Source organism: Malaclemys terrapin, chromosome 5 (assembly GCF_027887155.1).
Source record: "Malaclemys terrapin pileata isolate rMalTer1 chromosome 5, rMalTer1.hap1, whole genome shotgun sequence".
Taxonomy (NCBI): Eukaryota; Metazoa; Chordata; order Testudines; family Emydidae; genus Malaclemys; species Malaclemys terrapin.
Genome location: NC_071509.1, coordinates 44209781 through 44225593, shown reverse-complemented (window position 1 = coordinate 44225593; position 15813 = coordinate 44209781). Strand labels below are relative to the sequence as shown.

Here is a 15813-nt window from a genome sequence, read left to right as displayed (position 1 = left end):
ACACACTGTGAAGCCACTTAATGCACAGAAACTGCACAGTGGTAACGCTCTAAAAAAAACAAAAACACCCCAACAAGAGGTGTAGAGCTTTCTGCGCCAGGGCTATGGCGCTGCAGTGCAAGTGTAGACACCGTGGCGATTACAGTGCTGCGATTGGCCTCCGGGAGGTGTCCTACAATGCCTGTTCTCACCTTTTCTGGTCACTGGTTTGAACTCTACTGCCTTGCCCTCAGGTGACGAACTGTCATCCCCCTCCCGTACATTCCTTTGCAATTTTGAAATCCCCTTCCTGTTTGCTCGGTGATGCGTGCAGTGGCCTCAGAGCATCTTTCCAGGTGGCCATGCCTGCTCCACGCACCAGGCAATCCCCTGCTTAGAGCAATGCTGAGCTGCTGGACCTCATCAGCATTTGGGGAGAGGAGGCTGTGCAGTCCCAGCTGTACTCCAGCCGTAAGAATTATGATACCTACGGGCAGATTTAACGATGCATGATAGAAAGGGGCCATGACCGGGACACATTCCAGTGAAGGGTAAAAGTGAAGGAACTGCGGAACGCCTACAACAAGGCGCGAGAGGCAAACCGCCGCACCAGTGCTGCGCCCACAAGCTGCCAGTTCTACGAAGAGCTGGACATGATACTCAGTGGCGACCCCACCTCCACTGCGAAGGCCCCTATGGATACTTCGTTGGCTCGCGTGCCAGTCAAGAGTAGACCGAGCCAGGAGAAGGAAAACTTGGATGAAGAAGAGGATAGGGACCCAGAGGTAGAGGATGACTTGGAGGCCAGAGATGCATGCAGTCAGGAGCTCTTTTCTACCCCAGAGGAGCCTAGCCAGTCACAGCAGTCGGATCTTGGTGAAGCGCATACAGGAGAGGAGGCCCCTGGTAAGTGGATCTGATTTTGGGAATTGCTGAAGCAGAGAGAATGCAGGGTTGGAGAAAGCAGGATTGTTCCATACCACATGTCTTGTCTGAGTGGTGGAACAGGCTGTTGATAGACTCCCTCACTTCATGGGGATCTCCCTCAGATATCTCCAGGAAACTTTGTGGAGCCTCACCCCTCCCTCTGCACTTTAAAACTGAAAACTTTGACAAAACAAACAGATGTAGAAGCCGTTTTTCCACCAGATTTGCCAACTGATCGCCGACTGTAACATTAGCCTCCTATTACGTGGCCTGGCACATAGCGCATGCAAAAAAGCCCTTCCTACTCTGAAGGAAGCTTATAAAAACGTGCTTCTCTGATGTGATTTCAATCCTGTCACCAGAGAACGAGAATCCACAAAAGAAAATTTCTGGCCTGCAGCTTTCATATCACACAAAAGAATGCAGAATCTCCGACCTGAACAGTGACATCAAATCGCAACTGTACTCGCAACTTCAACAGTGTGAGTATTTGAGCATCGCTTTGGATGAGTCATGCGTTGTGCAGGATAATCCTCAATTATCGGTATTTTTGTCCACACTGTGTCTGATGACTGAGTTGTAAGGGAAGAACTCGATATTGTGTCACTAAAGGACAGAACGCGTGGACGAGATCTAAAGGAAGTGTTGATGTTGGTAGTTGTGAAAAGCCACATCCTTTTACAGAAGCTCACTGCCATTGCAATGCACGGGGCTCCGTCCATGTGGGAATCTGTGAATGGATTAGCAGGGCTTTGTAAATCTGATGAGAGCTTTCCCGAATTTTGGACATTTCACTGTACTATTCATCGGGAGCAACTGGTGTCTAAAAATCTCAAATTTGACTACGTCATGAAACCTGTCTTGCACATTGTGAAATTCAGTCTATCAAATGTACTCAATCACAGACAATTTCAAAATGTAATTGAAGAACTGGATGAAGACGACTTCCCTGATGTTTTGCCATTTCACTGCACAGTTTGATGGCTCTCAAGAAGTAACGTTATTTCCCATTTTTTCGAGTTCCTGGAACCAGTAAAATTATTTATGGAGGAGAAGCACAGAATACACCCGAGCTTAAAGATCCTGGATGGGTTCTAGACTTGGCATTTCTTGCAGACATGTTGTTGCATTTGGATAAACTAAACGTGGACTTACAAGGAAAATTCCAGTTGCTGTCTGATCTAGTGCAAGGGGTATTTGTGTTCATGAACAAACAGCGGTTGTTTCCCAGATAAATGCTTGAGGGAGAGCTGACACACTTTCCCTCAATGTCACAACTTTGAGCCAGGTCAAAGGAAGATGCAGCAGAACCCCTAAAACAGAGCACAACTAGGTATGCAAGCATGATTAAAGATCTTAAGCACAGTTTTGAGGAAAGATTCCAAGATTTGCAGCAGAAAAGACCTCAGATCAAATTTCTGATTGATCCTTTTAGTGCTGAAGTTGATTGTCTGAAGCTACCTTTAGTTACTGACGAAGCAACATCCCAGATGGAAATAATAGAACTTTTGGAAGATGACAGACTGAAATCTGTTCAGAAGACAAAAAGGACTCTTACATTCTGGAAATCTGTACCAAAGGATAAATACCCCAACATCAGAGGTGCAGTCCTAAAATGAATTTCGATGTTTGCCTCGACCTATCTTTGTGAGTCTGTTTTCTTGACACTTAAATATGTGAAATCCAAGCACTGATCCATTTTGACAGAGAGCCACTTAAGAGAACTGCTGTGTGTGAGCACAGCAGAACACAAACCAAACTTCAAAGAAATTGTTGAAAGCAAAGATTGCCTGAAGTCTCACTAAGTAAAAGATTAAGTTGTTATTGTTATAATAAACTTTATATATATATATATATATACACATACACACACGATCAACTTATATAATGATTGTGTGTGTGTGTGTGTGTGTGTGTAATTACACACACATACACATACGTATGTGTCAGTATATGTGTACGTATATAATCAGTACATATTACTGTGGCTCTTTGGCAACCTATATTGGTAAATTCTGGCTTCTTCTCAGGCTCAGGTTGGCCATCCCTGTATTAAGTGAAAGCAAAAAGAGCACTGCAAAGCAACATACAATTATGTTAAGGCCCCTTCTTGCATCATGTGCACCAATCACCTCCTAGCATTACAAATACTGCAATCCCGAGTATAGCAACAAATATTAGTGGCTTTCAACTTCAAATTGCTGCCTCAAGGCATCCCTGATCCTTATGGCCCTGCGCTGTGCCCCTCTAATAGCCCTGGTCTCTGGCCACTCAAACTCAACTTCCAGGCGCTGAGCCTCTGTGGTCCAGCACTGGGTGAAGCTTTCACCCTTCACAAATATTATGGAGCGTACAGCACACGGCTATAAGCATAGAAATACTGTTATCGGCCATGTCCAGCTTCCCATACAGGCATTGCCAACGGGCTTTTAAATGGCCAAATGCACACTCAACAGTCATTCTGCACTTGCTCAGCCTGTTGTTGAACCACTCCTTGCTGCTGTCAAGTTGCCCCATGTATGGCTTCATAAGCTACTGCATTAAGGGGTAGGCAGGGTCTCCAAGGATCACAATGGGCATTTCGACTTCCCCTACGGCGATCTTCTGGTCCGTGAAGAAAGTCCCTGCTTGCAGCTTCTTGAACAGGCCAGTGTTGCGAAAGATGCGTGTGTCATGGACCTTTCTGGACCAGCCTGCATTAATGTCTGTGAAATGTCCATAGTGATCCACAAGCGCCTGGAGAACCATTGAGAAATACCCCTTCCGATTAATGTACTCTGTGGCTAGATGGTCGGGTGCCAGAATTGGAATGTGCGTGCCACCTATCGTCCCTCTGCAGTTAGGGAAGCCCATTTGTGCAAAGCCATCCACAATGTCACACACGTTGCCCAGAGTCACGATCTTTTGGAGCAGGATGAGATTAATGGCCCTGCACATTTCCATCAACATGACTCCAATGGTCGACTTCCCCACTCCCAACTGGTTAGCAACCGATCAGTAGCAGTCTGGAGTAGCCAGCTTCCACAGTGCAATCGCCACGCGCTTCTCCAGTGACAGGGCAGCTCTCATTCTCATGTCCTTGTGTCGCAGGACTGGGGTGAGCTCATCACAGTCCCATGAATGTGGCTTTCCTCATGCAAAAGTTCTGCAGCCATTGCTTGTCATCCCCGACATGCATCATGATGTGATCCCATTACTCAGTGCTTGTTTCCCAAGCCCAAAAGTGGCATTCCACTGTGATCAGCACCTCCGTGACTGCCACAAGTAATCTCGTGTCGTAGCTACTACGCGTGGCGAGATCAATGTCGCATTCCTCTTGCCTTTGTAGTTTAAGGAATAACTCCACTGTCACTCGTGACATGTTGTCAGAGCGAGCAGCATACTGGTCAGCAGTTCGGGATCCATTCCTGCAGCCCGAAAGAGGCAGGGCGCGCAATACACAAACCGTTGAAAGATGGCAACAAATGCGGACAGACGCACAGGGACTGATAGGATGCGAAGCAATGCATCATGGAGCATTGAGACTGGACCCAGGATGCCCCGCGACCTCCTCCACCTTCCTACAAGTCTTAGGGGCAAAAGAGAAAGAGGTGCTCTGTGGGATACCTGCCCAGAGTGCACCACTCTGAATAGCACTGCAAATGCCGCAAGTGTGAACACACTTTTGCGCAGGCAGCTGTCAGTGTGAACACCGGTTTTCCTTTTGTGCTTCTGACCGACACTGTAACTGCTGGCGCTGTAACTTTGCAAGTGTAGACATGCCCTAACCTCTCTGTGCCTCAATTTTCCATCTGTAAAATGAAGATAACAGTATAACCTACTTCACGGGGTTATTGAGAGAATAAATACACTAGAGATTGTGAGGTGCTCAGATATTCTAGTGATGGAGACCAAGTATCTAAAGTATCTAGATAAGACAGACCAGACTTGTTTTAAGATAACCAATAAGTAAAGTTGCGTGTCTCTCATAAAGTTTCAGGGAAGTCACAGATTCCATGACTTTCCATGACTTCTGCAGTGGCCGGTGCAGCTGGCTCTGGGGTTGCCTGAGCAGATCAGGCAACCCCAGAGCCAGCTACACCGGCCGCTGCTGGGGCAGTTTGGGTGTGGGAGGGGCCTCAGGGCTGGGGGCAGCGCTTACCTTGGGGGGGGAGGGGGCGCTCCCTGGAAGCGGCTGGCATATCACTGCAGCTCCTAGATGGAGGAACCAGGTGGCTCCACGCACTGCCCGCGCCCACAGATGACGCCCCTGGAGCTCCCACTGGCTGTGGTTCCCAGCCAATGGAAGCTACAGAGTTGGAACTCGTAGCAGAGGCAGCATGCGGAGCCCCGTGGCATTCCCTGCACTTCGGAGCTGCAGGGACATGCTGGTCAGAGCCGGATAGGGAGCCTGCCAGCCCTGCCAACCCTTTCCCCCCCCCCCAGAGCACCCACGGCCCCTTCGGGCCACTCCCCTCCCCAAGATTTAGTCAGGGGTTACAAGTCACGGACAGGTCACAGGCCATGAAATTTTATTTACAGCCCATGATCTGTCCATGACTTTTACTAAAAATACCCGAGACTAAAACATAGCTTTACCAATAAGGTTATGCAATCTATACACTACATTTGAATTCTAGTTTTAAAAAATTAAAAACAAGCTCTACAGCACAGCTGATGTTTATATATCATATATTCTGCTGCTAGAACAAACACTGACATGGAAGGTTAATTAAATAAGCCACATTTTAAAAAACTAGTAAGGGAAAAATATTAGTGGGGTTGTGGGCAAATTCCAGGCCTTTGTGATCTTTCAGCCCTCGGTCATGCGAGCAGCCAACTTTAAATCAACCAATACACAATCTAGAATATATACAGGAGATTTGGCATCCCCTATTTGCCCTTTCTCAACACAGCAACACGCAAACCTTCACTGAAATTGAGTCAGCAAATTAGTCTGTGGAATTCATTGCCACAGGATGTCACTGGGTCCCAGCACTTAGCAGGACTGGGCATTTATTTGGCTACTGAGAGCATCCAGTTATACTGGATAAGACTAAAACCAACCATGATAGGTGTGCGCACGGGGTGTACCCAGGCAAATGGCCCCACCCTCCTGGTGCGGCAAGCCGCAGGGTCCGCGCTCCAGGGCCGGAGCACCCGGTCGAACGCAGCAAGCCGCTGGCCCCTCCCCCGTTGCCCAGAGGAGCCATCCCTCCCCTGGAGCCATGCTGCCGCGCGCACAGCGCTCTGGGGGGCGGGGCTGCCCGCTCCTGCAGGGCAGCGTGTCTGGCTCTGCACAGAGCAAAACATGCTGCTTGGAGCCTCATGGTAAGGGGTCTGGGGCCGGGGGGGTTGGATAAGGGGTGGGAGGTCTCTGGAGGGGGCAGTCAGGGAGCAGGGGGGTTGGATGGAGCATGGGAGTCCTGGGGTCTGTCAGGGCGCAGATAGGGGTCAGGGCAGTCAGGGAGCAAGGAGGGTCCTCGGGGGGGCAGTTAGGGCGGGGGGTTTCTGGAGGTGGTGGTCAGGGGACAAGGAGCTGGGGGGGGGTTGGATGAGTCGGGAGTTCTGGGGGGTCCTGTCAGGGGGCAGGGAGCGGTTGGATAGGCGTGGGAGTCCCGGGGGTCCGTCTGGGGGCGGAGGTGTGGATAAGGGTCGGGGCAGTCAGGGGACAGGTAGGGGGTAGAGTCCTAGGGGGGCAGCCAGGGGACAAGGAGCAGGGAGGCTTCGATAGGGGGTGGAGTCCTGGGGGACAGTTAGGGGCAGGGGTCCCAGGAGGGGGCAGTCAGGGGACAAGGAGCAGGGGTGTTCAGGGTTCTGAGGGGGGCAGTCAGGGGGCGGGAAGTAGGAGGGAGTGGATGGGGGCTAGGGCGGGGCTCCCTAGGTGTACACCCTAATGAAACGCGCTGTGCACGCCTATGACAACCATAAAACCCTCCCCCCAGGTTTGGAAGTGATAAATACCCTCATGCTACAGGGCAGAGACTAGACCTATACAGTGGGGTTCAGGAAGATCCCCCGCCTTTGGGCAGGTTATTCCCTCGCTGCCCACTTCAGGGTTTCTTGTAGCTTCCTCTGCAGCGTCTCTTCCTGGGGGAGACGCACGGGGCTGGGGCTGGGGCTGGGGCCGGGGCCGAGGCCGAAACGCCCCTCTTGCGCTCGCAGGCCGTTCCCCAACGTCCCACATAGCAGAGCGGGCCGCCATTCCCTGCTGCCCCCGGCAGGAGCGAGCCCCCATCAGCCCCCTTTGCCGCTCACCCCGCCCAGCTACTCTCCCTTCCCCGCTGCTCTACAGCAGCCCCCGCCCCTCGGGTCACCGCTGCCCTCCAGGACAGGGCTCGTCAGCGTGTCCACGAGGCCGCCCCGCTCCCACGTCTGGCCCGGGTCACCCCGCTCTGCCTCCCACGCGCTGCAGCCCCCCCAAGGGTAGGGCGTCCAAGCGCTGCAGGCCCCGGGCCGGGCTGTCTAATCCCCAGGCCCCTCAGCCTCCACAACTGCCTATTGCCCCCGCGCCAGAGAAGCGCAGGCAGCTGGAGGGGGCCCGATCCCCGCCCCAATAACGGCATTTTTGAACTTTACCTTCATCTTTTCGCCCGGGACACCCGAGTCAATATTTCATGTACGCATGCGCTGCCACTCCCGCTAACAGCGTCCCTGTCACCCAGGAGATCTGGGGTGGGGGGGCAAGAAAAGAGCCTCTGGCGCCACGACCAATCATAGCGAGGAGGCGGGGCTCAGCCCGAATCCGATCTGAGCGCGGCAGCTTGCCAGCGGCTTCCGAGCCCGCCCCGCCCACAAAGTGAGCGAACCGCTGGGGGCGGGGGGAGGTGGCGAGCCGAGGGAACGGCAGGACTTAGGTCGGAGCCCCTGGCCGTGTCCTCCTGCACCGATGCCAGCGCTTGTCACGCTAGCAAGGAGACTGCAGCCCGGGCCCAGCGGCAGGGAGGGGCTGTGCTGTGCTGCTGGAACCCGGCTTGTCAGCGGCCGCTTTCCGGGAGTTTCTCCCTGGCTGTCGGGGGTAGCGGCCGAGTCCGGCTTGCGAGGCCCCACCAATCGACCTTGGTGTGGGAGCTGATCCCCGCCTCAGTCACGCGTTCCTGGAGCCGCAGGGGCAGCCGCGCTTCTCTGGGGTAACGGGGCCACCCCGCAAGCCAGTGGCCTCAGCCTGTGTGAGGCAGGAGGGGCAGGCGCGTGGGGCGGATGCTCTGCCCCAGCAGCCCCGCTGGCTCCTCGCCCTCGGCCTCCGCCGCCATTCCCCCAGCGTTTGTTCCTGCAGGCCCGGTGTGTGTGTCATGTTACAAATGCCTTGGCAAGCCACAGCCCTGAGGCGCTTACACTGTAAACCCGACAGATCGCAGCAGGGGTGGCAGACGGTTACAGATGCAACAAGGGTTGCAGGCAGTACAAGATCTAGGGCTGCTGCTCTTGCAGTCTACTGCCTCCTGAGTGTGACTGCGCTTGCCTTAAAGCACAGTTGCCAACTTTCAGTGGTAAATAAGCACCCCGACATTCACAATAAATCAAAAACCAAGCTAATCCCATTTCAAAACAAGCCAATCCCTAAGAACGCCGACTCTCTATGTGACTAGATTCCCCCAGTGTGCAGTCTGGGACTGTGGTGGGCTCGCTGTGCACCCCTGACTCTCTCCCCTGCTTGCTTCCCCCTTGCCGGGAACTGATTAAAAAAAAAAAAGCTACAAGCCAAAAAGCAACTCAAGCCAATTAAGCCAAAAACAAGCCTAATTTCTGCATTTTTTCATGGGTGTGGATGTCTGCTTGAAAGCCAAGCATGTTTTGTGTTGACCATGGCAGCCCAGCCACCTGTTAAAGTAACCAACATGCTCTCCTGCAGGCAAAGAGCGGCTACATGGGAGACCTTGCAGCGGTACAAGTGTAAGGTACAGCTGTGCTGCTGTAAGTTGCTGTACAATTTCTTCAGGTTGAAGCAGGAACAGAGAATGTAAAAAATTATTTGGTTTTAGGGTTCTGCATTTTTGCTCCTGGTGAGCGTGACTTACCCGCCTTTGGCAGCTGCAGGGCTAGGGGGGAAAGAGAGGCCCCCCCAAACCTGAGTGGTGCTGCATCCACCCACCCCCTCCTGTTTGCCCAGTCACAACAGCCAAAGTGGGGAGCCAGATCCACCCCCAGCATAGTTTGAGGGGGAGGGAGGTTTTGTCCCCCGCAACTGCAAACATCAGGCAGGTGCAGAATTTGCCCCCTGTGCAGCCCCATTGGCCTGAGTGGAGCTGCCTACCCAAATATAGAAATCAAACTACATGTATGGCCCTGGGCAGGAGTCAAGCCTGTGATTTGGGCTGAGTGCAGTCTAAGCTCATTCTCACTCCATCTACCCCAGCTTTCCTTTGGTGTTAAATTGTTGGGGGGGTTGGGAGTCATCTTAGTTTCAGATTTTGGCCTAGACCCTCTAAAACCTCTATGCAGCCCTGACTCCTTATCCCTCCTTACTCCTGAGTGCATTCTCTTCCAAAAAAATTAAAGTTCGGTGCATAATATTTTAAAATTCTGAAATTTTATTTGTCAAATGCGGAGGGTCCAGCATGACATTGGGAAGCACAGGCCATTGGCTGCACAGAGGTGGGTGATCACAGTCCAGCTCCCCCTCCCGCCCAGGACACTGACTTAGTGGTAAGGCTGCACCCAATCCTGACACAGCACAAAGACCATGCCTGCCCCAGAAACACCCAAGAGTCCTGCCCCTCTGTACCAGGTGTGGGCAGGCAGGCTCAGCCCAGCAGGATGTGTGTGTGGAGGGGCTTAGTGTGGGGGGATCTGGGTGTGGGTTGAAAGGATTCTGGGTGGGGCAGTCTGGGTGCAGGCCACTCAGTGGGGGATCTGGGTGTGGGGGGGGAATCTGGATGCACAGGGACTTGTTGGGGGGTTCTGGGTGCAACAGTAATGGGAGTCTGCAGGGGGAGTCCAGTGAAGGTCGCTGATGCTCAGCAGGGCAGGAGTGGAGGGGGAATGGAGCTCAGCAGGGGGGGTTGGGTGGGGGGGTCTAGATGCTGGGGGAGTGGGGTTGGGATTCAGGTGCAGCTGGTTGGGGTTCAGTAGAGCAGGGATCTGGGTGCAGGTGGCTCATCGGGATGGTCCAGGTGCAGTGGGGCGTGTCAGGGAGGTTCTGGGTGTGGGGGGTGAGGGTGAGGCTCGGCAGGCGGGTCTGGGTATGAGGGGTCTGGATGCATGGGAGTTGGACGGAAGAGGGAGCAGCCAGGGGAGAAATCTGGGGGTGGGTCTGACCCAGCCCTGGATGCCGTGCAGGGGAAGAGGAAGTCCCATCTTTCAGGACTAGCAGCTGAGCCCAGCACAGGGTAGGAGCCACCAGCAGTGTCTTCCCCAGTCCTGACCCCACCCCACAGTGATTACCTCTCTGCTGGCTGCCCTGGGCACCCGAAACATACTGCTGGGGAGAGTCACATGACCGCTTTTGGACGGAGAGCTCACATCAATAAAGGATAGACATACCAGAGATAGGCAATGCTCCCCTCCATCCATCTGTGCTGGAGCATTAATGGGGAAGGCAACTGGCCAGCTCCAGCTTCACAGCAGTGAGTACTTCCCCCTATACAAAGGGAATTTCCTATGGGCCACTTGCTGCTAAAATTCAGCCCATTTGTATTGCCTGAGCAGCACACGGGCTAAATCTCACTTGTGAATCTGGTCCTAACAGGTTTGAAATCATTGCTGTTCCAAAGCTATCTACACTTCAGCAGCTCTGGAAAGAAGCCAGGATGCAGCCAGAATGGAAAAATGCAATAGCTGGAGATGATTGAGTTCTTCTGAGCACTCATAACTCACACTGATGTTGACCCACATGAGTTGCACTAATCCTCAAGATATTGTGCCTTGGTAATCATTCTTTTATCTGTAAAATACTGGATATGATTCCACTCTGAGCATTTCAATGCTGCACCTGCATTAGACAGAGAAATGTTGAACATGCTGTCTTCAGAGCATGCTTAGTAAATAAAGGGCCAAACTTTAATTCCAAACTAACTTTTCAGGAGGGTAGTGCACAATGCTAGCACTAGACTAGTGGATGGGTATAGAGGCTTTGGTTTTTATTATTAGTCATCATAAGTGCACTATAGCTTTCACACAATAGTGCAAGCTGAAAGATGTGTAATTGTCTTGCAGTTGAAGGAATGTCATGCTGGGTTTTGTCCAAAGGAAACTGAGGTATAATGGGAGGAGATTGATTGCCCATACACAAAGAAAAATACAACCCTACTGGTCCATTGTGAGTGGCCTAGATAGTCTCTCCAAAACATCAGCTATTTTACCTTTCAGGAGGGCAAATCACTGCCTTGGTTAATCACAGCATCTGAAGGCATACAATCCTTACGTATTGTTAAAGCAGAACTACATCCCTACAATCATACATTTAGGAACAAAGAAGTTGGTTAGTTCCAAGGTCAGGGACTGTACTCTGAAAAGCAGCAACTCTAAAAGGGATTTTGGGGCCAGGATAGATAAGTAATGGAATATGACATCCCATTGTGATACTGGGACAAAACAAACTATTATTCTTGGATGTATAAATGGGAGAATGCTGAGCAGGAGTAAGGAGGTGGTATTACTTGTATATGTGATACTCGAGAAACCATCCCTGGAATAATGAGACCCCAGTTCTGGTATAACAAGACCCAATTGTGTGAAATTTAAATTAAAATACAAGCTGTTCCATTTTTAATAAATGGAACAGCTTACAAAAGGAAGTGCTAAATTCATTATCATGATTGGATAACCCTGTAAAAGATACGCTATAGTCCAACAAAAGATATTGGGCTGAACAGTGTTACTTACATAGCAGGGAAGAATAATTCCCTCTGCTGGAGAACTTATTGGAGAAAAGTAGGCTTGCTTAAAAGTGCACAGAATTAGGCTTTTTTATAATGTAAACAAATGAAACTATATGACATCTTTTTGTTGGTGCCTGACAGTTTACTGTTCCTTCACTGAAGCAGACGTTCAAGTAAATATTACTTTTTTATTTAATAAAAAGGAATATACAGTCAAATGTCAGGTTTATAATTTTCAGTTAGGCTTACAATAGTTGTGAAAGAATTGGCGTTAAAAGTCTGCCTTTTTTGTATCTGAATGGTATAATGTTACTTGTGAATGAACTGAGTCAAGTTGGTTGTTGGATGCTAATTTCATTCAAAAGAACACTACCACTGAAAGCTTCTAAACTTCAGGATCAGGAAATTCTTCAAAACAATTATTGACTGTTCCAACATTATGTTTTTTATAATGAATAAAGGGGCGCTAAAGACAATTAGGATATGTAAGCATAAAGGAAGACAAATTAGGTGGACCAATGATTCTTTCCAGCCTCTGAGTTGTTTCTAAGAATAAAAAATAAAAGTAATTAGAGTGAAGGTAAGATAAAATAAAATTAATGGAGAAAACAGACCTTATCAATACTTGGAGAATCATTTCAACTTTCTGTGGAACTCCATTTAATTTAAGAATTTTACACATCAGATATTTAACTACAGGTTACCAAACCTAAATTTTCCTGGACTACAGAGACAGGGATTCCCTTATAAATCTTAGATTCCCTCTCTTTAAAAAGGCAAAGTATTTTTGTGATTCCTTTCAGGGTATTTTTTTGTTTGTTTGTTAAATTGAAGACAATCACGCACACTATTTTAAAGTTATGGGGGCTTGAAAATGATATGTTTAATAATATAACTCTAAGGCTTCTCTACACGGCAGGGTAACGTTGACTGTGGGGTTGTGATTTCTAAAGCACACCAATGTGTTGCATTTTTGGACTATGTAGTTCCAGCTGGGATACTCCTAATGTTCCATAGTGTGCTTTAGAAATCACACCCCATCATGCAGTGTTTTTCAAAGTTTAGGTCGCAACCCAGTACTGGATCATGGCATGTAAGGCACTGGGTTGCCTTGCTCAGCACCCAGGGACCCTAGTGGCTCTGGTCAGTACTGCTGACCAGGACATTAAAAGTCCCGTCAGCAGTGCTGCTCAGCTAAGGCAGACTAGTGCCTACTTTTTCTGACACTGCGCTGCACCCCAGAAGTGGCTAGCTTCTAGGCAGGGGGGGCACAGGGCTCCGCATGCTGTCCCCGCCCCGAGCACTGGTTCCACAGTCCCATTGGCTGGTTCCCAGCCGATGGAACCTGGGGGGGTGGTGCCTGCGGGCAAGAGCCACGTGTAGCTGCTTCCATGCCTCCGTCTAGGAACCGGACCTGCTCCTATCCGCTTCCGGGGCGCAGCGCGGTCCGCGGTGCCAGGAGAGGCGGGAAGCCTGCCTCTGCACCCCAGCCGTGCTGCTGACCGGGAGCTGCTACAGGTAAATCCACGCCCCAAGCCTGTGCCCCAATCCCCTGCCCCAGCCCTGATCCCCCCAAAACCCAGAGCCCCTCCTGCACCCCAAACCCCTCATCCCTGACCTCACCCCAGAGCCTGCACCCCAACCCCCTGCCCCCCTCCTGCACCCCAACCCCCTGCCCCAGCCCAGAGCCCCTTCCCACACCCTGAACCCCTCATTCCCAGCCTCACCCCATAGCCCTCACCCTCTCTGCCCCAGCCCTAAGCCCCTCCCACACCCCAAACCCCTCATCTCCAGCTCCGTTAGGTCACGGGCATCAACCATTTTCTTTAACTGGGTCCCCAGAAAAAAAGTTTGAAAACCACTACCATAGTGCACTCTTTACTCCACTGTGTACACAATCCTTAAGAGTGAAATTTTGGCCCTACTGAAGTCAGTGGGAGTGTATGTACACCAACTGGGAATCACATCCTAGCTCAGAGGTGGGCAAACTATTGCCCGCGGGCCACATGCGGCCCGCAGGACCGTTCTCCCCGGCCCCTGAGATCCTGGCCCGGCCCCTCCACTACTGTTCCCCCTCCCCCCGCAGCCTCAGCTCACTGCGCCACTGGCACAATGTTCTGGGTGGCAGCGCAGCTGCAGAGCCCAGCCTGATCCAGTGCTCTGTGCTGCGTGGTGCTTGGCTGGCTCCAGCCAGGCGGCACAGCTGCCTGTCATGGTGCAGCCAGACCGCCAGCCACCGGTGCTCCAGACAGTGCGGTAAGGGGGCAGGGAGCGGGGGTGGGGGTTGGATAGAGGGCAGGGGAGTTTGGGGGGTGGTCGGGGGACGGGGAGGTCAGAGGGTGGGGAACAGGGGGGGTTGAATGGGGGCAGGGGTTGCAGGGGCGGTCAGGAAGAAGGGGTGGTTGGATGGGGCAGAGGTCCCGGGGTGAGCAGTCAGGAGGGAGAGGATGGGTTGGATGGAGCGACGGGAGGCAGCCAGGGAGAAGGGGGGTGCATGGGTCCTGGGGGAGGCCATCAGGAATGAGAGGAGGGATTGGATGGGATGGCTGGGAGCAGTCAGGGGTGGGGGTTCCGGGGGCGGTCAGGGGACAGGGAGAAGGGGTGGTTGGATGGGGCAGAGGTCCCGAGCAGGGGGGCAGTCAGGAAGGAGAAGGGGGTTGGATGGGATGGCGGGGGGCAGTTGGGGGCAATCAGGGGACAGGGAACGGGGGGGGGTTGGATGGGGCAGGAGTCCTGGGGGGGCCGTCAGGGGTGAGAAGCGGGGGGGTTGGATGGGGGCGGGGCCATGCCTGCCTGTTTGGGGAGGCACAGCCTCCCCTAACCGGCCCTCCATACTATTTTTGAAACCCAATGTGGCCCTCAGGCCAAAAAGTTTGCCTACCCCTGCCCTAGCTCATAGTGTAGACATAACCTGAGTGTACATGGAGAACAATTGATCACCATCCTCTTTATAACAGCCCTTAACATATCTGAACACTTTTCAGGTGCCCCGTCCGTCTTCTTTTCTTAAGACTAAACACGTCCAGTTTTTTTTAACCTTTCCTCGTAGGTCAGGTTTTCTAAACCTTTTATCATTTTTGTTGCTTTTATCTGGACTCTCTCTAATTTGTCCATACCTTCCTTAGAGTGAGGCACCCAGAATCCAGCTAGTACTCCAGCTGAGGCATCACCGGTGCTGATTAGAGCATGAGTTACCCTTCATGTCTTAAATAGGATACTTCTGCTAATATACCCCAGCATATTAGCCTTTTTAACAACTGCATCACATTGTTGGCTCATATTAAGTTTGTGATCCATTAGAACCCCCAGATCCTTTCCAGCAGTACAACTGCCTAGCTAATTATCCCACATTTTGTAGTGGTATACTTGTCTTTATTGAATTTCATCTTGATGACTTCAGACCAATTCTCCAATTTGTGAAGGTTGTTTTGAATTCAAATCCTGTCCTCCAAAGTGCTTGCAATCACATCCATCTCGGTATCCTCCACACGTTTTATAAGCATACTCTCTACTCCATTATTCAAGTCATTAATGAAAATATTGAATAGTACCAGACAAGATAGTAATTTCATTAGACCACATTTCCCTAGTTAGATTATGAGAATGTGATGTGAGACTGTATCAAAAGCTGTATTAAAATCAAGATATATCAGGTCTACAGCTTCTCCCCATCCACTAGGCCAGTAGTCAAAGAAGGAAATGGTTTGTCATGATGTGTTCATATGAAATTCATGTTGGCTATTACTTTTAACCCTATTATCTCCCTGTGACGGCTTGGGTCACAAAAACCCCCTTGGGGCTGCCAACTTATGTCCCAAGACTACTTCTGCCCCTGCTTTCCCTGCCAGCTTGGGACTCAAGCACCCTATATTGTTGAGCTAGACACACCAGTCTGCTCCAACACAGACCCAGGGTCTGAACTACGTGCCCCAAACCACATGCAGATTTAACTGAAAGCAACTTAAAAAGTGTTCCTGTCTTTAACACTCAGATGCCCAACTCCCAGTGGGGTCCAACCCCCAAATAAATCTGTTTTACCCCGTATAAAACTTATACAGGGTAAAAATCACTGATAGAGAGGTATGCACAGCTGTTTGACCCCCCTCCC

The 15813-nt window shown here is 51.1% G+C and overlaps 1 protein-coding gene across 4 annotated transcripts in view; it reads right to left on the bottom strand.

Moving 5' to 3' along the window:
- Window positions 1-8271, bottom strand: part of WDR19 (WD repeat domain 19) — a 137722-nt gene extending 129451 nt beyond the window's left edge. For 2 of the 4 annotated variants that reach the window (XM_054029211.1, XM_054029210.1), the window contains exon 1: window positions 7465-8271. In XM_054029211.1, the coding sequence (XP_053885186.1) occupies window positions 7465-7470 (6 nt within the window). In that variant the 5' untranslated portion in view covers window positions 7471-8271. Of the gene's footprint in view, window positions 1-6849; window positions 6900-7464 lie in introns of those variants that run through there. The other 2 variants (XM_054029208.1, XM_054029209.1) reach the window with 2 other exon arrangements.
- Window positions 8272-15813: the final 7542 nt, after the last annotated feature.